This window comes from Aulonocara sp. 'chitande type north' Nkhata Bay, linkage group LG3, assembly GCF_057382095.1.
Source record: "Aulonocara sp. 'chitande type north' Nkhata Bay isolate Kocher_YH1m ecotype deep benthic linkage group LG3, A_spYH_male_GT1.1, whole genome shotgun sequence".
NCBI classification, from domain to species: Eukaryota; Metazoa; Chordata; class Actinopteri; order Cichliformes; family Cichlidae; genus Aulonocara; species Aulonocara sp. 'chitande type north' Nkhata Bay.
In genome coordinates, this window is record NC_141346.1 from 37670577 (window position 1) to 37689919 (window position 19343).

Consider the following 19343-nt stretch of genomic DNA (forward strand, 5'->3'; position numbering starts at 1 on the left):
CTCGGGACTTGTGACTTTGCTAGAAATTATGCTGGACAGGAATGCAGATTTTGTGGCTTTAACAATCTTCTGATATTTTGATAAGCAGTCACATAGGATGCCCAAAGACGCTAGTTCTGCACTAAGGTTGGCATCAAAGAGGACAGAGTTAGTAAAAGCAGAGGAAAAGTGAGCAGCGGTCAGTGAATTTATCATGTGCAACTAACACTCAGGTCCCTCGCTGTTCAACTCAGCATTACACACTGCAATATTAAACATCACTGGGAAATGATCCGATATCCCACAATGCTTGATTTCCATAATACAAACATCCAGACCATATGACAGCACCAGATTGAGTGTGTGACCTTTTTCATGACTTGGATCACTCACCCACTGAGTGAGATTAAAAGTGTCAATACAGGGAGTGCAGAATTATTAGGCAAATGAGTATTTTGTCCACATCATCCTCTTCATGCATGTTGTCTTACTCCAAGCTGTATAGGCTCGAAAGCCTACTACCAATTAAGCATATTAGGTGATGTGCATCTCTGTAATGAGAAGGGGTGTGGTCTAATGACATCAACACCCTATATCAGGTGTGCATAATTATTAGGCAACGTCCTTTCCTTTGGCAAAATGGGTCAAAAGAAGGACTTGACAGGCTCAGAAAAGTCAAAAATAGTGAGATATCTTGCAGAGGGATGCAGCAGTCTCAAAATCGCAAAGCTTCTGAAGCGTGATCATCGAACAATCAAGCGTTTCATTCAAAATAGTCAACAGGGTCGCAAGAAGCGTGTGGAAAAACCAAGGCGCAAAATAACTCCCCATGAACTGAGAAAAGTCAAGCGTGCAGCTGCCAAGATGCCACTTGCCACCAGTTTGGCCATATTTCAGAGCTGCAACATCACTGGAGTGCCCAAAAGCACAAGGTGTGCAATACTCAGAGACATGGCCAAGGTAAGAAAGGCTGAAAGACGACCACCACTGAACAAGACACACAAGCTGAAACGTCAAGACTGGGCCAAGAAATATCTCAAGACTGGTTTTTCTAAGGTTTTATGGACTGATGAAATGAGAGTGAGTCTTGATGGGCCAGATGGATGGGCCCGTGGCTGGATTGGTAAAGGGCAGAGAGCTCCAGTCCGACTCAGACGCCAGCAAGGTGGAGGTGGAGTACTGGTTTGGGCTGGTATCACCAAAGATGAGCTTGTGGGGCCTTTTTGGGTTGAGGATGGAGTCAAGCTCAACTCCCAGAATACTGCCAGTTTCTGGAAGACACCTTCTTCAAGCAGTGGTACAGGAAGAAGTCTGCATCCTTCAAGAAAAACATGATTTTCATGCAGGACAATGCTTCATCACACGCGTCCAAGTACTCCACAGCGTGGCTGGCAAGAAAGGGTATAAAAGAAGAAAAACTAATGACATGGCCTCCTTGTTCATCTGATCTGAACCCCATTGAGAACCTGTGGTCCATCATCAAATGTGAGATTTACAAGGAGGGAAAACAGTACACCTCTCTGAACAGTGTCTGGGAGGCTGTGGTTGCTGCTGCACGCAATGTTGATGGTGAACAGATCAAAACACTGACAGAATCCATGGATGGCAGGCTTTTGAGTGTCCTTGCAAAGAAAGGTGGCTATATTGGTCGCTGATTTGTTTTTGTTTTGTTTTTGAATGTCAGAAATGTATATTTGTGAATGTGGAGATGTTATATTGGTTTCACTGGTAAAAATAAATAATTGAAATGGGTATATATTTGTTTTTTGTTAAGTTGCCTAATAATTATGCACAGTAATAGTCACCTGCACACACAGATATCCCCCTAAAATAGCTAAAAGTAAAAACAAACTAAAAACTACTTCCAAAAACATTCAGCTTTGATATTAATGAGTTTTTTGGGTTCATTGAGAACATGGTTGGTGTTCAATAATAACATTATTCCTCAAAAATACAACTTGCCTAATAATTCTGCACTCCCTGTACTACTGTTCCAGTCTCACAGCAAACATAGATGTTAAAATCACCAGGAATTAATTCCAATTGTAATGAATTATTCACACATTTAATTAATTATTTAACGGTGTAATTAATTAATTAATTTTGTCACTCCTGGCCCTCCATAAGATCCATGCTTACATTCTGTCTATACCAAATCAAATTCTAACTCTACTGTCTGAAGGATACAGCTGATTGTGCTCTGCAGGTAACATTTTCACTCTCTTCTGTTGTCCAAGTCTTGTGCAAACTATAGCCTCGTGTCGTGGCACTCAGTGTGGCCTTCTACTACTGTTGCCCATTAGCTTCAGAGTTTGTTGTATTGTTCATTCAGAGATGCTTTTTGGGGCAACAGTTTAGCTCAATGACAAAAAGTTTCTGATTTCTTGTCATAAAATATCAGATGTTAAAAATAACAGAAATGTTTTTTGTTTTTTTTTTAAATTTCCATAACCTATAAAACTTTGGACTGTACAATGTTTAAACATGCACCCCTCCCCTCCCCCAAAATGAAAAGCAAACAAAAAACTTTTTCCCGTGAAGACAGATTATCAAGACCAAATAAGACTAAAGCAAATAGAAACACAGTGTGAGGCTGATAGGATCTGAGTGTTAGAGCTTCTTTAAAACCCATTATCAATAGTTTTAAATCTCATGTAAAGAAGAGGGCAAAAGATAACAATCCACACTCTTTTTTTTCCTGAGAGATATTTTTTTAAAAATTAAATTTAACCAATGAAAACATATGAACACACACTTATAACAGGCACAGTGAAAAAGCCAAGATTGCAAGGATTGTGGAAAAAACCAAAACAAAAAATCTCTCGCCAGGTACTTTGGGATACATTAAAGGGCTTTCTAAGAGCGCAAAATATGTCTTATTTGGTAAACATAAATAAAAACTAAAAACACCAACACAAAATGACTTTAGTTAGCTAATGAAATCAAAGAAATAGATCAGCTGTATGCCTAGGATTAAATACCAAAACAAAAAACTAAATTATATAATAAACAGTTGGACTGCATTTGACCTCCTTTTGACATAGTTGAACATCAGCTTTTGAAAAAGTAAAAGTTTATTTTATATGCATAGTGACAGACCCTGTAGGGCGCTATCCAACCAGTTGAAGTGTATCCAGGCCAAACAACATGTTACAAAAGTCAGAATGAACAGATAGCTGCAGTTAAACATTCTTTCTGCACTGACCAAAAGTATGAAGAGAAGAGTAAATAGAAAAATGGCATGAGACACTCACAAGGCAGCCCCCTGAGCAGAGGTGGACAGTAACAAGGTACAAAAATTTGTTGCAGTACTTAAGTCGAATTTTCAGGTATCTGTACTTTACTTGAGTAGTTGTGTTTTTTGACTGCTTTTTAATTTCACTCCCTACATTTTAAACCAGTGTCTTTAATTTCTACTTACATTTTTAAAATAGACTCCTTACTTTTGGTTTAACATATTTGAGGGAGTTATTATTTCATGTCACTGTAGGCCTTCAAATACCAAACCGATTTGAGCCTAAACAGTAAGACATGAAAGGCAGTCAGCGGATGTCGCATAAAAAGAGGCAAAACTGGGTGCTGTAGTCAGGGGTTAAAGTGGGACGGTATTTTTTTTTTGTTTATTTATTTTTTTGTACAACATTGATGTCCAAAAGTTGCAGCTGCGGTACTTCGGCATCTAGATAGCACTACTAAAGACGAGCAAACACAAAGGGAGTAACATGTGGTAAATCATTTCAAATGCAATGCTTCTATCAGCTCAACGAACATCAGCAAACACACAAACTGTTTGTGTGCAGTTTGTCACACAGTGTGTTGCTAGCTCAAGGTCCAAGGGAGGTCACAGGGAGAAAGAAGGAAGTTCAAATTTCAAATGCTGAGGGATGCCAATTACTCAAGAACTGGACCAAAAATTAGTGACAGCACATCTTATGGAGTGATGAATTCAAGCTGCAGTCATCCTGCCTGCCCTCCTGGACTCCTTTGAGCCTTGGTTTCAGTAACAGATACCAAATAAGCAACCACTTCTTCCAGCACCAGGCAGGGCATCACCCTAGTTCAGGGGTCAGCAACATGCGCGTCTTTAGTCCTTATAGTGCGGCTCCGCGTGGTTTGGGAAAATAAATTAGAAGTATTTAGCTAAAGTGTATTTTATTTATGTTAGTTCTTTTTTAACTTGTAGTTCTAGAAATACAAAAATAAAATTATATTCTATTTTTTTATTTATTTATTTTTTTTCCCGATATTTTTATTAAAGTTTTTGCATCGACTTTTACAAAAGACAAATTGAACAATATGCCGTTTTCTTTTTAAAGAACATAAAGCAATATAAGACATACACTCCCACCTCATAATTATAGCAGTACCAGTGGGTGCACAAACAGAAAAAGGAAAAAATCCAATCTAATAATACTAGTAACAAACCCTACGGTACAAGACAACAGTTCCTGAGTGTACAAGGGAGATGTGGAGAGTATCCAAAACCCCCACCTCCACACAGACACATAAAGACCAAAACACACAAACAAAACAACAAAAAAAAAAAAAAAAACCACACATGATAAATGGTCAGCTTAGTTATAGGGATAAATCAATTCTGTTAGAGAAAAGAAATATGTATAAAGTAGTTAAATAAATACCATCATAGAACGCAGGCACAATAGAATCCATATACTTAAACTTAGGCCTCTTACTTGAACATAAGATAAGAAAAAATAAAATATGATAGAGTCTGAGCTGGCTAATTGGGAGCATTGCGAGACCGCAAAGTCTGAACATGATCAAAAAAGGGTTGCCAGGTCTTAAAAAATTTGGCTGTAGACCCGCGCAGGGTGAATTTAATCTTTTCGAGTTTGCTAAAATGCAGAACGTCTCTGATCCAGATTTCCCAGGATGGGGCAGAAGGGGACTTCCAACATAGCAATATTCTGCGTCTTGCCAATAAGGTGAGAAATGCGACCAGATCCGCTTGAGGCGTCGGCAAGGCAACTGAATCAGGAAGAACCCCAAACAAAGCAGTTAAGGGCACAGGTTGGAGGGTTAGCTGGATGATCTTAGATAAAATCAAGAAAATATTAATCCAGTATTGTTTGAGGGATGAACATGACCAAAACATATGCATTAAAGAGGCAGGTGTTTGATGACAACGGTCGCAGTCAGGGCTAAGATTGGGGTATATTTGAGCTAGTCTGGCCTTAGTCCAATGTACACGGTGCAGAATCTTACATTGAATCAGCCCATGTTTGGCACAGAATGAGGAGCCATGGACCCGGTAAAGAATTTTATCCCAAGAGTCATCCTGAATCACACACCCCAGATCCTGCTCCCATGCCAATTTAATAGCCGAGATTGAAGAGTTGCCAAAGGAACATATTCTCCCATACAAACAGGAGATCAGGCCCTGTAATGAGGGCGGAGGCAATAGAAGGTTATCAAAGTCATGATAAGAAGGTCTAGATGGGAACTGAGAGGATTTCTCCTTAACAAAACTCCGGATTTGTAAATAGCGAAAAAAGTGACTTTTTGGAAGGCCAAATTTCAATGAGAGCTGTTCAAAGGAGGCAAATGTATTCTGAATGTACAGATCAGAAAAAGACCTGATACCCAAAGAGGCCCACAAATAAAAAGCACCATCAGCTAACGAAGGCTGAAAAGAGGGATTTTTCAAGATGGGTGATTGAAGGGGAAAAAAGGTCAACTTAAAATAACGACGAAATTGATACCATATTTTCAAGGTAACTTTGACAATAGAGTTAGTATAAGAGCCTGTACTCGAAGGCTGCTTTTGGGCATAAATCAGGGCTGGTAAAGAGGCTGAGACACAGGAAGAAGTCTCCAAACTGAGCCAGGCCGGGGCATTATTCGTGTCTTCCCCCTGTAGCCAATACCTGAGAATACGAATATTACATGCCCAATAATAGAACATAAAGTTTGGTAAAGCCATCCCCCCCATCTTTTTCGGTCTTTGAAGATATGTCTTGCGTATTCTGGGTGTTTTTTTGTTCCAGATAAACCCAGACAGAATCTTGTCTAATTTAACAAAAAAGGAAATTGGGATAAATACAGGGACACACTGAAAAAGAAAAGAAAATCTGGGGAGGATATTCATTTTAATTGTATTTATGCGCCCTGCTACAGACAGATGGAGTAGAGACCATCTGTCCAAATCCTGCCTAACTTTCTCCACAAGTGGGTCGAAATTAAGCTTGAAAAGAGCATGAAAATGACTTGTAATTTTAACCCCTAAATATGTGAAGTTGTCTGATACAACTCGAAAAGGTAGTGCTGTGCACTGATATTTCTGTGCAGCAGCATTCAGGGGAAACAGTTCACTCTTGGCAAGATTCAGTTTATAGCCAGAAATAAGGCTAAACTGTTCAAGTATTGAAAGTACCAAAGGGAATGAGGATGCTGGCTCTGAGATATAAAGAAGCAAGTCATCTGCATATAAGGAGACTCTTTGTTCTATACCATTTCTAGAAACCCCGGTGATACCTGGGTTTGATCTTAGCGATATGGCTAAGGGCTCAATTACAATTGCAAATAGCAACGGCGACATAGGACAGCCCTGCCTGGTCCCCCTAAACAGAGGAAAGAAGTCAGAGCATGTGCCATTTTATTATTATTCTATTATTTTTTCATCACTCAAAATAAGCGTCATACCCGCCAAAACGCCGTGCATTTATCGAGACTTTCAACCCCAGGTAGGCCAATTGTGGATCTTCGGATCCACATTATGTCAGCAGCTATTCTCCTCCGTGAACTATGTTAAAACAAACACCGCTCACAGATGACAGCTTACAGTCCTGCGTAAAGATGAAAGTGACTTCACACAGCCCCGATTTGCAGACGCTGTGCGCAGAGGTTCAGGAGCAGAAGTCCCATTGTAAACACATCACGGCAGACCCGACGATGTTTCCATGAACACGCTTTTCAGCATCTCTTTATTGACCACTTTTCACACACGGTTGCTGTACGCATACAGCCGGCTGTAGCTTTTCAGCTCACAGCCCGACACACACCAACAACAGCATAGAGAGCACAGACGTTAAGTCCCCTGGAGCGGTGCTGCAGACCACGCCCCGCCACACACATTAACCAGGTAAAATACATATTTAGGCAGAATTTTGCAAATATCTATTTTCCCTTTTTTTTATTTTTTATTTTTTAGCAACATGGTACTTTTTTTCCAATTACTTTTTAAAAGCCAGGCCAAGGCTTCAAAAGCCCAAAGGCGATTGTCACGAAATTAATGTATTGAAAGTGCTTAATTAGTACTTATTGTTAAGGCTGGCGGCTCACAACAGTTTTTGTTTGCTACATGGATCATTTTAGTTCAGCTGGGTGTCTTTCCTTTTGTTATATTTCGTTAAAAATGTGTTAATTACATAAATAGAGGCCAGAGATGGCGCGATATGGCAGCCTCGCTTCTGTCAGTCTGCACCAGGCCAGCTGTGGCTACAACTGTGTGTGAATGTGAGAGTGAATGAATAGTGGAATTGTAAAGCACTTTGGGTGCCTAGAAAAGCGCTATATAAATGCAATCAATTATCATTATTATTATTAAATAAAATATAATTTTCTCTGTAGCACTTCATGGATTTCATAAGCAACACACCTTAGTTTTTCACACAAAGCATAAAGGTAAAAAGCAATATATACAGTGTTATCTTCATTTTAGATGTCAACAAGTATTTGCGGCTCCCAGTGTTTTCTTTTGTGTGGAAACTGGGTCCAAATGGCTCTTTGGGTGTAAAAGGTTGCTGACCCCTGCCCTAGGTGAATATGAGCAAGCCATGAAATTCTTAGGAGAACAGCATGAATGCCCTGTATTAATACCTGTTTCTGTGCAAATCTTGCCGCGAAACCTGAACCCGTGAGGTCTATTCACATGTGTGCATGCCACTACTGGAAGTCAAAAGCCAAAAATGCCTGCTCTGTTGACTGCTTCTGTTCCCCCTTGCCTAAATCTGTAAATAAACTTGTGGAACCTTTACAGTGCTTTGTGCTCGGGTGACCTTTCTACTAATTTATGACACGTTCTTCATAATTTCATTTCATTTCATTTTTCATTTATTTATTTATTTCACACTTGGTACAACAATTCAAACAAACCAACCACACTTTCTATCAAAAAACACTACAACCATGTGTGAAAAGGAGCAGGAAGAAGAAAATATTCTTATTAAACCCTGCCCCCTAATTCACAACACAGCGATCATCCTGTGTTTCATACTCAGTCAGCATCTGCATGGTGTTACTCTGTATCACGTCTGTGATATGTATGTTATGTATGTTATCTGTTATTTCAGAATGCCATTACAGATCAGTAGTTGTTACAACACTTCACTCACTGCAACCACATTTCCTTCCTGGATTTTGGTAAAATATTAGGAAAACATCAATACTTACAAAAAATAACTCTTCTCTCTCTCCAGTGTTAGCATAAATAGAATAGAATACACATTTGAAAACTAAAAACTTAAAAAAAACTACTACTTGCTTTAATTTTGAAGACAGCACCTGGTGCTAAACAAGTCTGTGGATAAAAAAAAAAAACTACATCTTAAGTATCTTAAAATTGTTTGAATTTTTTGACCTGTAGAATTTTTGCATGATCAACTTTTTGTGCTTTTAAGATATCTGGAGACCAAACAGAAGGGGCTGGTCATGGGTGTTGGTATCTGTGCTAAGTGGGAGGGGCATGGGGGTTGAGGGGGTGTCTATTTAACAGACGCTGACTCTGAAAATCTTTGCAGTGAGTCATGGGCTGTTCAAGAATTCTGACATGGACACTGAGTGTCCTCCTGAGCTGGATGTGTGTGGATCAAGCGGTGGCTGAACCGTAAGTTTAAGTGTTCTTTATAAAGAAAAATAGAATTTGTTTGCTTTGTGACTTTGTGTGTAACATTTGTAGTTAAAGTTTGCACCAGCACTGGTTTGGGGTTTCCTTCTTTGTCAGTGCTTTAAGCGTTCATCTGTCTGTGTCTGCAGGCAGTACCTGGTGGCCATTCCTGCAGTTATAGAAGCTGGAGCTGAGACCAAATTCTGTGCAAGTCTTCTGCAGCCCAGTGAGACTGTGGTCATGACTGTCACTTTGATGTCCAGAGAGGAGAATACAACCCTGCTCACACATACATCCAATGAAGATTTTCATACTTGTACTCAGTTTAAGGTGAGCTCCCCAAGATGGGTTTTGATTCACTTGGTAATTTCTAATATAAAAAAAAAAGACTGCAGGTGAATACAGTCAAGTATTTTAAACACAGCATACAATTATTTATTTATTCTTATAAATAAATAAGAATAAATAAATAATGCGCCTCATTCTCTCAAACACTTCTCTTAAAGGCTCCTTTAGTGGAAGGAGAAAAGATTCTGGATTTTGAGGTGGAGGTAAGAGGAGACACATTTCACTCAAAAGAAGTGAGAAAAGTCATGATCAAAGCCTACAAGGCCAGGACATTCATCCAGACGGATAAACCCCTCTACCTCCCTGGACAAACAGGTAAGAGTGAGCTGATGACCCATCAGAGCTAGATGGACTTATTCTGATACAGATTCAGCCTCTTAGTATGGCTGCCCCCAGCTGCTGGGAGACCCCCCCCCCCCCCCCCTTTTCCTGGGTGTATTTAACTTCCACCATGAACACGTCTCTTTCACTCAAAAACAAAAACGTTTATTTCTATAATTTCCAGATATTTTGATAGCATGTCAAGCTGAACTATGATAATTACAAACTATTGAGCAAGTTTTGAAAATGTGAATTGAAGTTAGTCTGGCCATGTTTGTACAAATCACCGAAACTATTTCCAGCAAACATTCATTCATTCATGTTTTCTTTTTAGAATAATCTAAACATTAAATAGATAAATAAAAATGTGTAAAAATACAGCAGTGCTGCACAATCCAAGCACTCTCTGTGTCACCAACACTTTTGAAACACATTATTGTCTTTGAAACACTTAGATTTAAATCTTTTAAACTGTTCTGCTTTTTTAAAACACCTTCTGCCTTCAGTCTGAACAAGTATGCTACAAACTGTTTTTCTAAATTGTTCAGCATTATGATTCTATGATAAATGCAGAAGCCTTGAAAAAATTCATGGATGCTGCTTCACAATGCAGATTTTTATTAACTATAAATTATTTTTAAAAATACCTATTAAATGTATTTAACAGTTTATAAAGTGACTGACTTAAAGCACTACAGACAAAACATAACAGTTGTAGCTGACTGAAGTTTGGCTTTTTGTTATTTCTGTAAAGATACCCCTTGTTCACAAACATATCCTAATATGAGTTTGCATCCTCTTATTGTAGCTGTCAGGAAAGTCTGGTACAGTTTGAAGGTGCAAATACATCATTAACATTAATATGGACCTTTTTGTTAGGTTACAACTCAATATTCTGATTTATCCTATAAAGTTCTTTAAACTCTGACACCGTTTAAGCCAGCTATCATTTCTTTACATTTTGCTTCGGAGAAGTCAGATTCTCATCTGCTGTGTTTTTTTAAAGTGCTCTCCGGGCTTTATGAAAGTCTTTTGCTGCAACCTGATATCACAACAAGGCGTGTATAGACATGGCAGTCCACCATGTCCATTTCACGCTTTTCCTCTACAAAGGATATGAGGATGAACAATATAAAATATATACACATTTAATTTACTTAAAGCTTGTTACGAATAGAAGCAAAGAGAAAATGATGTTAGTACTACTGCTTATTTGGCAGTAATGATGTTGGAGAATGTTTCAGTTTCATTTCTTGGTCAGGATTTATTACTCATTAAGGTGTAAAATCTTTGAACTTCTTCCAAAGTGCATTTCAGGGTTGTTGCGCTGGACCCCAAGTTGAGACCTGTCAGTCAGCTGGTGAGTGTTTCTGTCTCTCCTTTCCTCCTTGACTTTTATCACTCTGAGTTTATCAGTCAACTTGCACTAACAAATCAATAGTACAATGTATTGTCTGTCTTTAGTAATTTGTTTTTTACTTATTCTGTGATAACTCTAACAAGCAAACACTTGGAGTATACAAAATAACATAAAAAAATCACATACTGTTGAAATTCATTTTATGTTCAATTGTGTTACGTGTTTAATATTTTTGAATTTCTACCAAGCCTGCAGTTGGATAGAGACATTGGTAGGACACTGTATGAGAAAATCATTTCCTCTAACAATTTTCTCACTTTTGTTCGTTTTGATTTTTTGCCTTTTAGTGCAACATCATTGAACTCGAGGTAAGAAAATATCCACACATCATTTTCTTTTCTTTTTTACATTCAGCATGTAAATCTAATAGATTTGTTAAGGGTCTAAACGTTCCTTAAAGCCAACAGCACAACAAAGTGCAGCAACTCTGAAATTTATATGCTGATTCTGATATCAGTGTTTTACCGTGGGACAATTTTGTTGATATATAAACAGTATATATTGTGTCAGGTTATTTCTTACACCTTTACATTAAACACACAGCACTGATAATTAAACTATTTTGTATAATTACAATACAAACAAGTAGAAGAACAGCTAAATGGGAGCCTAACCTTCACCATAACATATCAAAGCTGGATAGAGAAGAACATGGTGCTTTAGCAGAAAACTAAAAGTATAGCTTCAAACATTAGTCCACTGAGGGCACTCATTGGCTACAGTCATTCCAATTTCAGTGCGTGACATGAAGGTGGGAAAGATGGGAACTACATGGAAGAAATAGAATATACCAAAAGATCAGGAGGTTTAGGAAGCTATACAACATTATATTATAAGTAGAATGTAAGAATAGCTCAAGTATTGAATCGGTTTTTCAAAAGGCTGAAAATCATAGACAGCATCAAAGATGTCTGTAGCTGCTGTGATGTTGTCTCTAAATTTGTGAAATCCCATTATGAAGCCTTGAGGTGAGCAAAAATCTGCATCTGCACAGGATCATTATCACTGTATAATCTGTCATGATCCTGGGTTTTTTTCCCCAGCATTTTCCATTTTCCTTGTGTTAGTTGTGGAGTTTCTCTCTGTTTATATTTATGTTCATAAGTCGCTTTAGTTTTCTAGTTATCTTTAGGGTTCTCTTGGTCTTGTCTCTGTTTCCTCCCCAGCATCTCCTTTGTTATTGTGCCTCCCCGTGCAGTCTTTCATGTCTGGTTAGGTGTGTTAAGTTCTGTCTCTCGCTCTCAAATTCCCAGTCGTGTCCATGTTTTTTCCTGTTCCCCAGCCATGTCTCCGTGTCTCTCTCAATCCACCTGTTGCCTGTGTTTCAGTGAGGGCAGATTATTAGCAAGAATGAATATGATTTATTGCTGAATAAATCGGAGCTTAGACGCTGTTGGTGGAGATGAAGGTGTCTTGAATGGAGCTTGAGTGATGAGAGGTGGGGATGGGGATGAATTGGATTGCACAACAGCATCTGCAAAGGAGAAAAACAGATGCACAGTGAGATTTAAAGTATGCGCTATGAATGCTGATTGGCCTGGAAAAGGCTGGAGAAGGTGATTGGACTAGACCAGTGATGACACAAACAGCTTGGAAACGTGGGAAAGTGGAAGTACAAAACTCGAGATTCCCAGCACCTGGAAGCAGATAGATGTGAGACCATCCATCTTCCTTGATGAACTTGCGCATATGCTTCATTTACTCAGTCTGCATCTTAGTGTGTGTTTCTTGTACTTCCTGTTTTACTTTGATAGTCTCCTGTCTCAGCATGTTCACTTTTGCCTCCCGTCTTTTTTGTTAGATTACGTTTAGCTGTGTTCCCACCTTCGTTTGCCCTTCGTTTGTGTGTATTTATGTCTGCATCTCCCCTCTGTTTCTTGTCACAATCTTGCTCATTCCCTGGCTGTGTGCTCTGTCTGTTTCTTTGGTTCTAGTTCATTCTTGTTTTTGTTTTGTATTGCTTAAGTCCAGCAATAAACTCATAAATTTTTGAGTTTAGTTTTTGTCTGAGAGTTTGTGGTTTGGGTCCTCCATCCTGTCTGTTTCACAACACCATATGACATAACCTCTTAAGCCCCAATGCCAAACCTATCTCCTGTCTTTTGCCCCCTTATCTGGTGCGTATGGGCTTAAGAGGATAACCACTTTGCCAAGTTCCAGAAGAAGACCCAAATTGTCACACTTAAATGAAAAGAAAAAATTAGGATTTCCAGGAAACGTTTGATGCACAGATGACACACAGATTGAGCTGTTTGGTCACAATGACAAGAAGTATGTTTGGAGGAGTTAAGCTTTCAAACCAAAGAACACTGTACGAGCTGTCAAGTAGCAGTGATAGCATCACCTGTTTTGCTTCTCCTGGTACTGGTACATTGCACAAACCAGATGAAATAATGAATGAGGTTTATTGTATCTCCAAATTCTTCAACTTCACCTTTAGTGAATAGCTAGACAGCTGAAACTTGGACACAATTGACTGCTCCAACAAGACAATGATCACAAACACAAACTAAAACTGAATGGATAAGGCAGGCTTACATTACTTTCTGAAAGCCTTGTTCTTAATTCTATTAAAAATGTCTTACTTCAACCTTAATTCTACCAATTCTGCTAAGAAGAATGGTCAAATAAATGACCTGAAACCCTGCCTCTCTTCTCTACTCCCACTCATCTCTGCTATCATTCAACTTTAACAACCTCCTTCTAATCTAACCTCCATTTCTAAAATACTTGAAAAAACGGTGCAGCTCAACTTCTTTCACACCTGGTTAATAATAATATCTACAAGAGATTTCAATCTGGTTTTCACTCATGTCACAGTATAGAAACTTGCAGCACTTATGTGGGTTTATATACAGTACCAATGGATAATAACCAAGGTGATGAGTAATTTGGGCTGGTATCAGAAGAATAGGAAGGACTCTTGGAGCTCTGGTACATGAATGACAGAGAAACAAAACACAGTTGTGTGGCTTTAAAGTAACTTTAGTAATTTAAGCCATTTTAAGATTTTTTTCAAGAGATTTTTGTAACCAACACAGAATTACAACATAAAAATTTCCCCCCAAAGTAGCAAAAAAATAGAATAAAATAAAATTGTGCAGAAGTAAAGAATTAGTCTTTAAAGTCCAAATGGTACCGATGGGGCCCATGACAAATGGGTGCATTGCAACAGAGTCCATCCAATGAGAAGTGCGTGTGTGTGATTGTCTGTCCTACTGCACTACTTGTACAGCAGAGAATTGTAGTCCATCAATGTGTATATCGTCCCCTAGGATCTGGGATTGGCTCGCCATCCAGTGAAAACTGGAACACTCTGGGATCTGTAATCGCTGAACTGGTCCTTGGATTCGTCCCATATAAAAACCTGACCTATAAACAATGGCCAAATATATGTCACAACCAATTTAAGAATAACTCTCACAAATTACAGTACTGTCACGCTGCAGTTACTACTGTTCAGATCAGCTATCATCAGTTCAATCATTATCAGTTCAGGCATGTTGTACAACATTAAAATATCAAGGTTCAAAGTTCACAGTATCAATTTTCAAAATTCACAGTTGTAACCTTCAGTAAGATTCAAGATTTTCCACAAGGCTTCAAATATTCAGGAACTATAGTCGCCACTTTTATGGTAAACATTCATCACATCCATCAGAAATAAACTCACTGTATATATAATCACAAATAAATAAATATATTACTCCCTTGAGAAATGGAGCAATATGAATGCTTATCAGATCTGAACAAAATACAAATAATTAATTTCAATAACATGTAAACACAAGAACTCAGTCTGTAAATAGGAGTATTAAAATAGATGTGCTTAATCCACCTTGTACCATAGGCCGTCTAGTACACGTGGAAATGCACTAAAAATTACCTCAAAGTATTCAATACTGTGTGTAGTAAAATAACTTGTTTTTCCTTTTTGTTTAGGATGATTTCAGGAACTGGATTACAAACTCCTTTACTTAAAGTTACTAATAATCTTGTAATCGGAGCTGACTCTGGTCTTCTCAACATTCTCATCCTTTTGGATCTGAGCTCAGCCTTCGACACAAACTCTCACTACGTCCTTCTGAGCAGACTTTCCTCTCTTGGCATCTCTGACACACCCCTAGCCTGATTTCAGTCATATCTCCTTGACCGCTCCCAGTTTATTCAAATTAAATCATTCCATTCTAATCTATTGCCAGTCACATCTGGTGTACCCCAAGGGTTAGTCTTAGGCCCTCTTGTCTTCATAATATACATCCTCCCTCTTGGTACCATTTTCTGTGAATTTGATCTTCACTTTCACTGTTTTGCTGATGACGCCCAGTTATATATCTCCTGCAGACCTGGTTCTTCCCTCCCAGCTTCTTCCCTTACAGAATGCATATCTGAATTGAAATCCTGATTCAGCTCTAATTTTCTTAAGCTTAATGAGGAAAAAACTGAAATCCTTCTTATTGGCACTAAATCCAACCTTTTGAAGGCAAATCATTTCTCACTCACTACTGATGACTCCAGAGGTTTTCCCTTCACCTCATGTTAAGAGCCTTGGTGTCATCCTGTCCTATAAATCTCACATCAATAATCTCAATCGTTCTGCCTATTTCCATCTACGCAACATCAGCAGATTACGTCCTTCTCTCTCCCACCAGTCTTTGTCCATTCTTGTCCATGGTCTCGTTACCTCCCGGCTTTGCTACTGTAATTCTCTCTCACACGGTCTCCTCCAAAAGTCCCTCCACAAGCTTTAACTGGTTCAAAACTCCACTGTCCGCATTATTACCAGAACCTCCTCGTACCAGCACATCACCCCTGTTCTTCAGGAACTTCACTGGCTCCCTGTGAAATTCTGGATAGTGTACAAACTTCTTCTGCTCACCCTCATAACCTTGCTCCTGCTTACCTTTCTGATCTGTTAAGCACTACCTCTTCTGCCTGCTCACTTCGATCCTCATCTTCTATCCAGCTTGCTGTGCCTTCTTTCCGCCTCACGACCATGGGAAGCAGAGCTTGCAGCTGCTCTGCTCCCAGATATAAGAAACATTGGTTTAAATCTAAACTCAAAACCCATCTGTTCAAATCTGTATATTCACTGTGAATCAATTGTTTGCTAATTTTATATTGTGCTTTTGTTTTTATTGTTCTTCATTTGATCATTGTTCTGTTATTTGTTTTATTGTTGTTTATTTGTTGTTTGTTAAGTGTCCTTGGGTGTCTTGAAAGGCGCTTTATGAATAAAATGTATTATTATTAAATATCCACCTGGAATTATACCAGAAGAATCTTGATGGCTACCGATTAGAGAAAATACAAAATAATTTATTTTTTCTGTATAGTCATCTCAACCTGGAAAAATAACAGTCTACAGAAATAATAATAATAAATAAAAAAAACGAAAGTCACTATGACATTTTTCCCTATGATAACTTTATGTAACATTTTGATCACAACTTTATATTGCCTATACTGGAGACCAGATGAGATGCAGTAGTCCAGTTCTCTCTTATACCAGGTTATTAGACTTTCATTTGTTTGTTTTTCACTCAATAAGCAGAAATACAAACACCAATATATGCACCAGACAACCTTTGGGGTTCACCAACATATTCTTTAATATGCAGACAAGTGCAAACAATTGAAAAGGTTAAGTTGTACACGTACTTCTCTTGTATTTAACAGAATCCCAATAAAAACAGGATTGGACAGTGGTTAAATGAAACATCCAATAATAAAATATTGCAGCTTTCATACTCCTTGAACTCTGAGGCCCATGAAGGAACGTACAAAATAATTGTCTCTGTGGGTGAAGATAAATTTGTTCACAAATTCAAGGTGGAAAAGTATGGTAAGTCAGGTCTTTAAAAAGATCTTTTGAAATTCTGTTTTTAAATATTCTTAATATAATGCAGATATTAACTTTGATATTTTGTCCCCAGTTTTACCCAAATTTGACGTAACAGTAAATGTATCTGAAGAAGTGAGTATTGGCCAGGAAGAAGTTGATATTAAATTATGTGCAAAGTAAGTAGGAGTCCTTTCTTGACAAATGGCAATTTAGATCCTCACAAATTGGAGTTTTGTTTTATTTTTGTTTTTATTTTAATAGGTACACATTTGGACAGCCTGTTCCAGGAAGTATTACAGTTACGATGTGCCGACTTCTTGAACGCTCTATTTCCTCTGCTAAGAAACACAAGACAGAGGCTCCCTGCCACACAGAGACCAAACGGGTACAGTTGTTCCAGTCTCAAATTTCTCCTGAAACAATGTGCAGATAAAAGCAGACCACATGCCCATGCAGAAGGTTTCTGTATGTCAGGAATTAATGCAGTATTTTATCATTATCTTATCTATCTCCAAATTTCGAGAATATAATGAGTAAAATTTCAAGTTGAACTTGAATTTCAATTAAATAATTTTTAGTGTCCTTAAAGCATTTATTTTTAATTCTGTATTATAAAATACCCGGTTACAGATTCAGTAATATTCACTGTTGTGCCCTCATTATTTATGAATGCTGAATTGTAGCTATCGCTTTGACTCCATTTTTTTTCTGCTGTTATGAATATGTTCTGTGGCTGATGCTTGTGTCAGTGTGTCAGCTCTTAACAAGCTAACTGATTAAATAATGAGTTTAAGTCATTTATTCCATTAGTAACACTGGTAGAGCTACAACTGGCTTAAGCGACTGCAACAAAGTCCAAATTGTTGCAACCTGCTTAACCTCCTAGAACCTGGCGTCCACATATGTTGACATCAAATTTTGGGTTGTCTAGACCACAATACTAAATTTTGCTCTACACGAGCCTGATTTTCACTTACAACAACATTATACTGCCACTGTTCTATTGAAATTAAAATGAATATCCTTATATGTGGATATCAGGCCCTTGTAGAGCAAAATCATTCTTTGTTTTTACATTCATCAGGTCCCAATCAGCCCAAATAGCAAAGACAAATTAAAAATGCATGCCATGAAAGACTTCGGGTCTTAGGAGATAAAAGTATGATGTAAGCCTTTTTAAAATTATTTATATTTTATTGTTTTGGAATTTCTAGGCTGATGGAACAGGCTGTGCAGCTGTTACGTTCAAGATGTCAACCTTCACCAAAATTAACAAAAAATTCCTTAAAGATCAGCTGAATGTCATTGCCAAAATGGAAGAGGAGGGAACAGGAAAGTCTTGCAGTTGTTATTTTTCATTTTATTTTAATTGTTACATTTTTTTTAAATTATAGGTTATTGTGCTTTTGTGGAAATATGGCATGTGCATTGTTTTAACATTGAGGTTTCGTATTCAGGCATTTCACACAAACAAGAAATGAAAATAAGAATTTCTTTTGTCCTTGGAAAAGCATCTTTTGTTGATGTTCCCAAGATTTGGGAACCAGGATCAAATGTGGAGGGAAAAGTAAGTTCAAATTTGTGCTATGTAATTTAGAATGTAGTGTAAATAATGTGGGTTTTAGTAATGAAACATTGTGGTTTGAACAGGTTAAAGCAGTTTACTACAATGATACACCCATTTCCAAAGCACCTGTGTACCTGTTTGTGGGAGAACGTTGGTCAGAACGCTTACTAAAAAATCTAACAACTGACAGCAACGGTGTCGCTGAGTTTTCATTCAGCACAGATAACTTTCATGAGGATATTAAACTCCATGTAAGTAGATAATTACACTGAAACAGTAGTTTTTAAGTCAGCATTGGTAAGTTACATGACAATGTTTTCATTGACTTAATATGATTTCTGATGTTGCTTGTCCAAGGTGCTACAATAGTAATTAGTGACTATAGTGAAACTGTTAAGATTATTTTACATTAGCTTGCTTCTAAAACCCATCTTTCAGTGACCTTCCACAGTGTTTTCTTCTTCATCAAATTATGTATGTTTCTTTTCTACAATTCAGGCAGCCCTGACACCAACCCTATACTTCCAAAGCCATAGAACTCCTTTTTATGATTTAGGATTTCACACAGTGTATACATCCCAACCTCCTTCTCAAGATGAAAAAACATTCAGCTCGCTGAAGCTGAAGATGAAGGATAAACCCCTTTCCTGCGATGCAGAAGAGGATATATCTATTCAGTACACTATAGTGAGGGAAACTGCAGTTTACATGGATGTGGTATATCTGGTGAGTTATTGCTTGTAACAAGTTCATCCACAGTAAAAAAAAAAAAAAAAGAAAAAAAAAGAAAGGTAAAAAAAATTGAAAATCTACCAGTTTATCGAATGAAACAGAAAGAGTTTATTAATATATTCACCTCAGAGAAAGTGGTTTGTAAATGCTGAAGAAAAAGCAACACATCATCTGCATAAAGACTAATTTTATGTTCTACATTCTTGCATTTTATTCCCTTAATTGCTATAGCCAGATTGCTGCTGCTAGTTTGATAAAAAAAAATGCAAACAATGAAGGGGAGAAG

At 37.9% G+C, this 19343-nt stretch overlaps 1 protein-coding gene across 1 annotated transcript in view; it reads left to right on the forward strand.

Annotated features, from left to right (window-relative positions):
* Positions 1-3222: 3222 nt before the first annotated feature.
* LOC147335482 (alpha-2-macroglobulin-like) overlaps positions 3223-19343 on the forward strand; it is a 35461-nt gene continuing 19340 nt past the window's right edge. The window contains exons 1-13 of the mRNA XM_086279481.1: positions 3223-3269; positions 8739-8824; positions 8974-9154; positions 9331-9487; positions 10801-10853; positions 11201-11221; positions 16593-16758; positions 16850-16934; positions 17020-17143; positions 17973-18087; positions 18213-18325; positions 18409-18576; positions 18824-19051. Coding sequence (XP_086135607.1) covers positions 8745-8824; positions 8974-9154; positions 9331-9487; positions 10801-10853; positions 11201-11221; positions 16593-16758; positions 16850-16934; positions 17020-17143; positions 17973-18087; positions 18213-18325; positions 18409-18576; positions 18824-19051 — 1491 coding nt within the window. The 5' untranslated portion in view covers positions 3223-3269; positions 8739-8744. The remainder of the gene's footprint in view (positions 3270-8738; positions 8825-8973; positions 9155-9330; positions 9488-10800; positions 10854-11200; positions 11222-16592; positions 16759-16849; positions 16935-17019; positions 17144-17972; positions 18088-18212; positions 18326-18408; positions 18577-18823; positions 19052-19343) is intronic.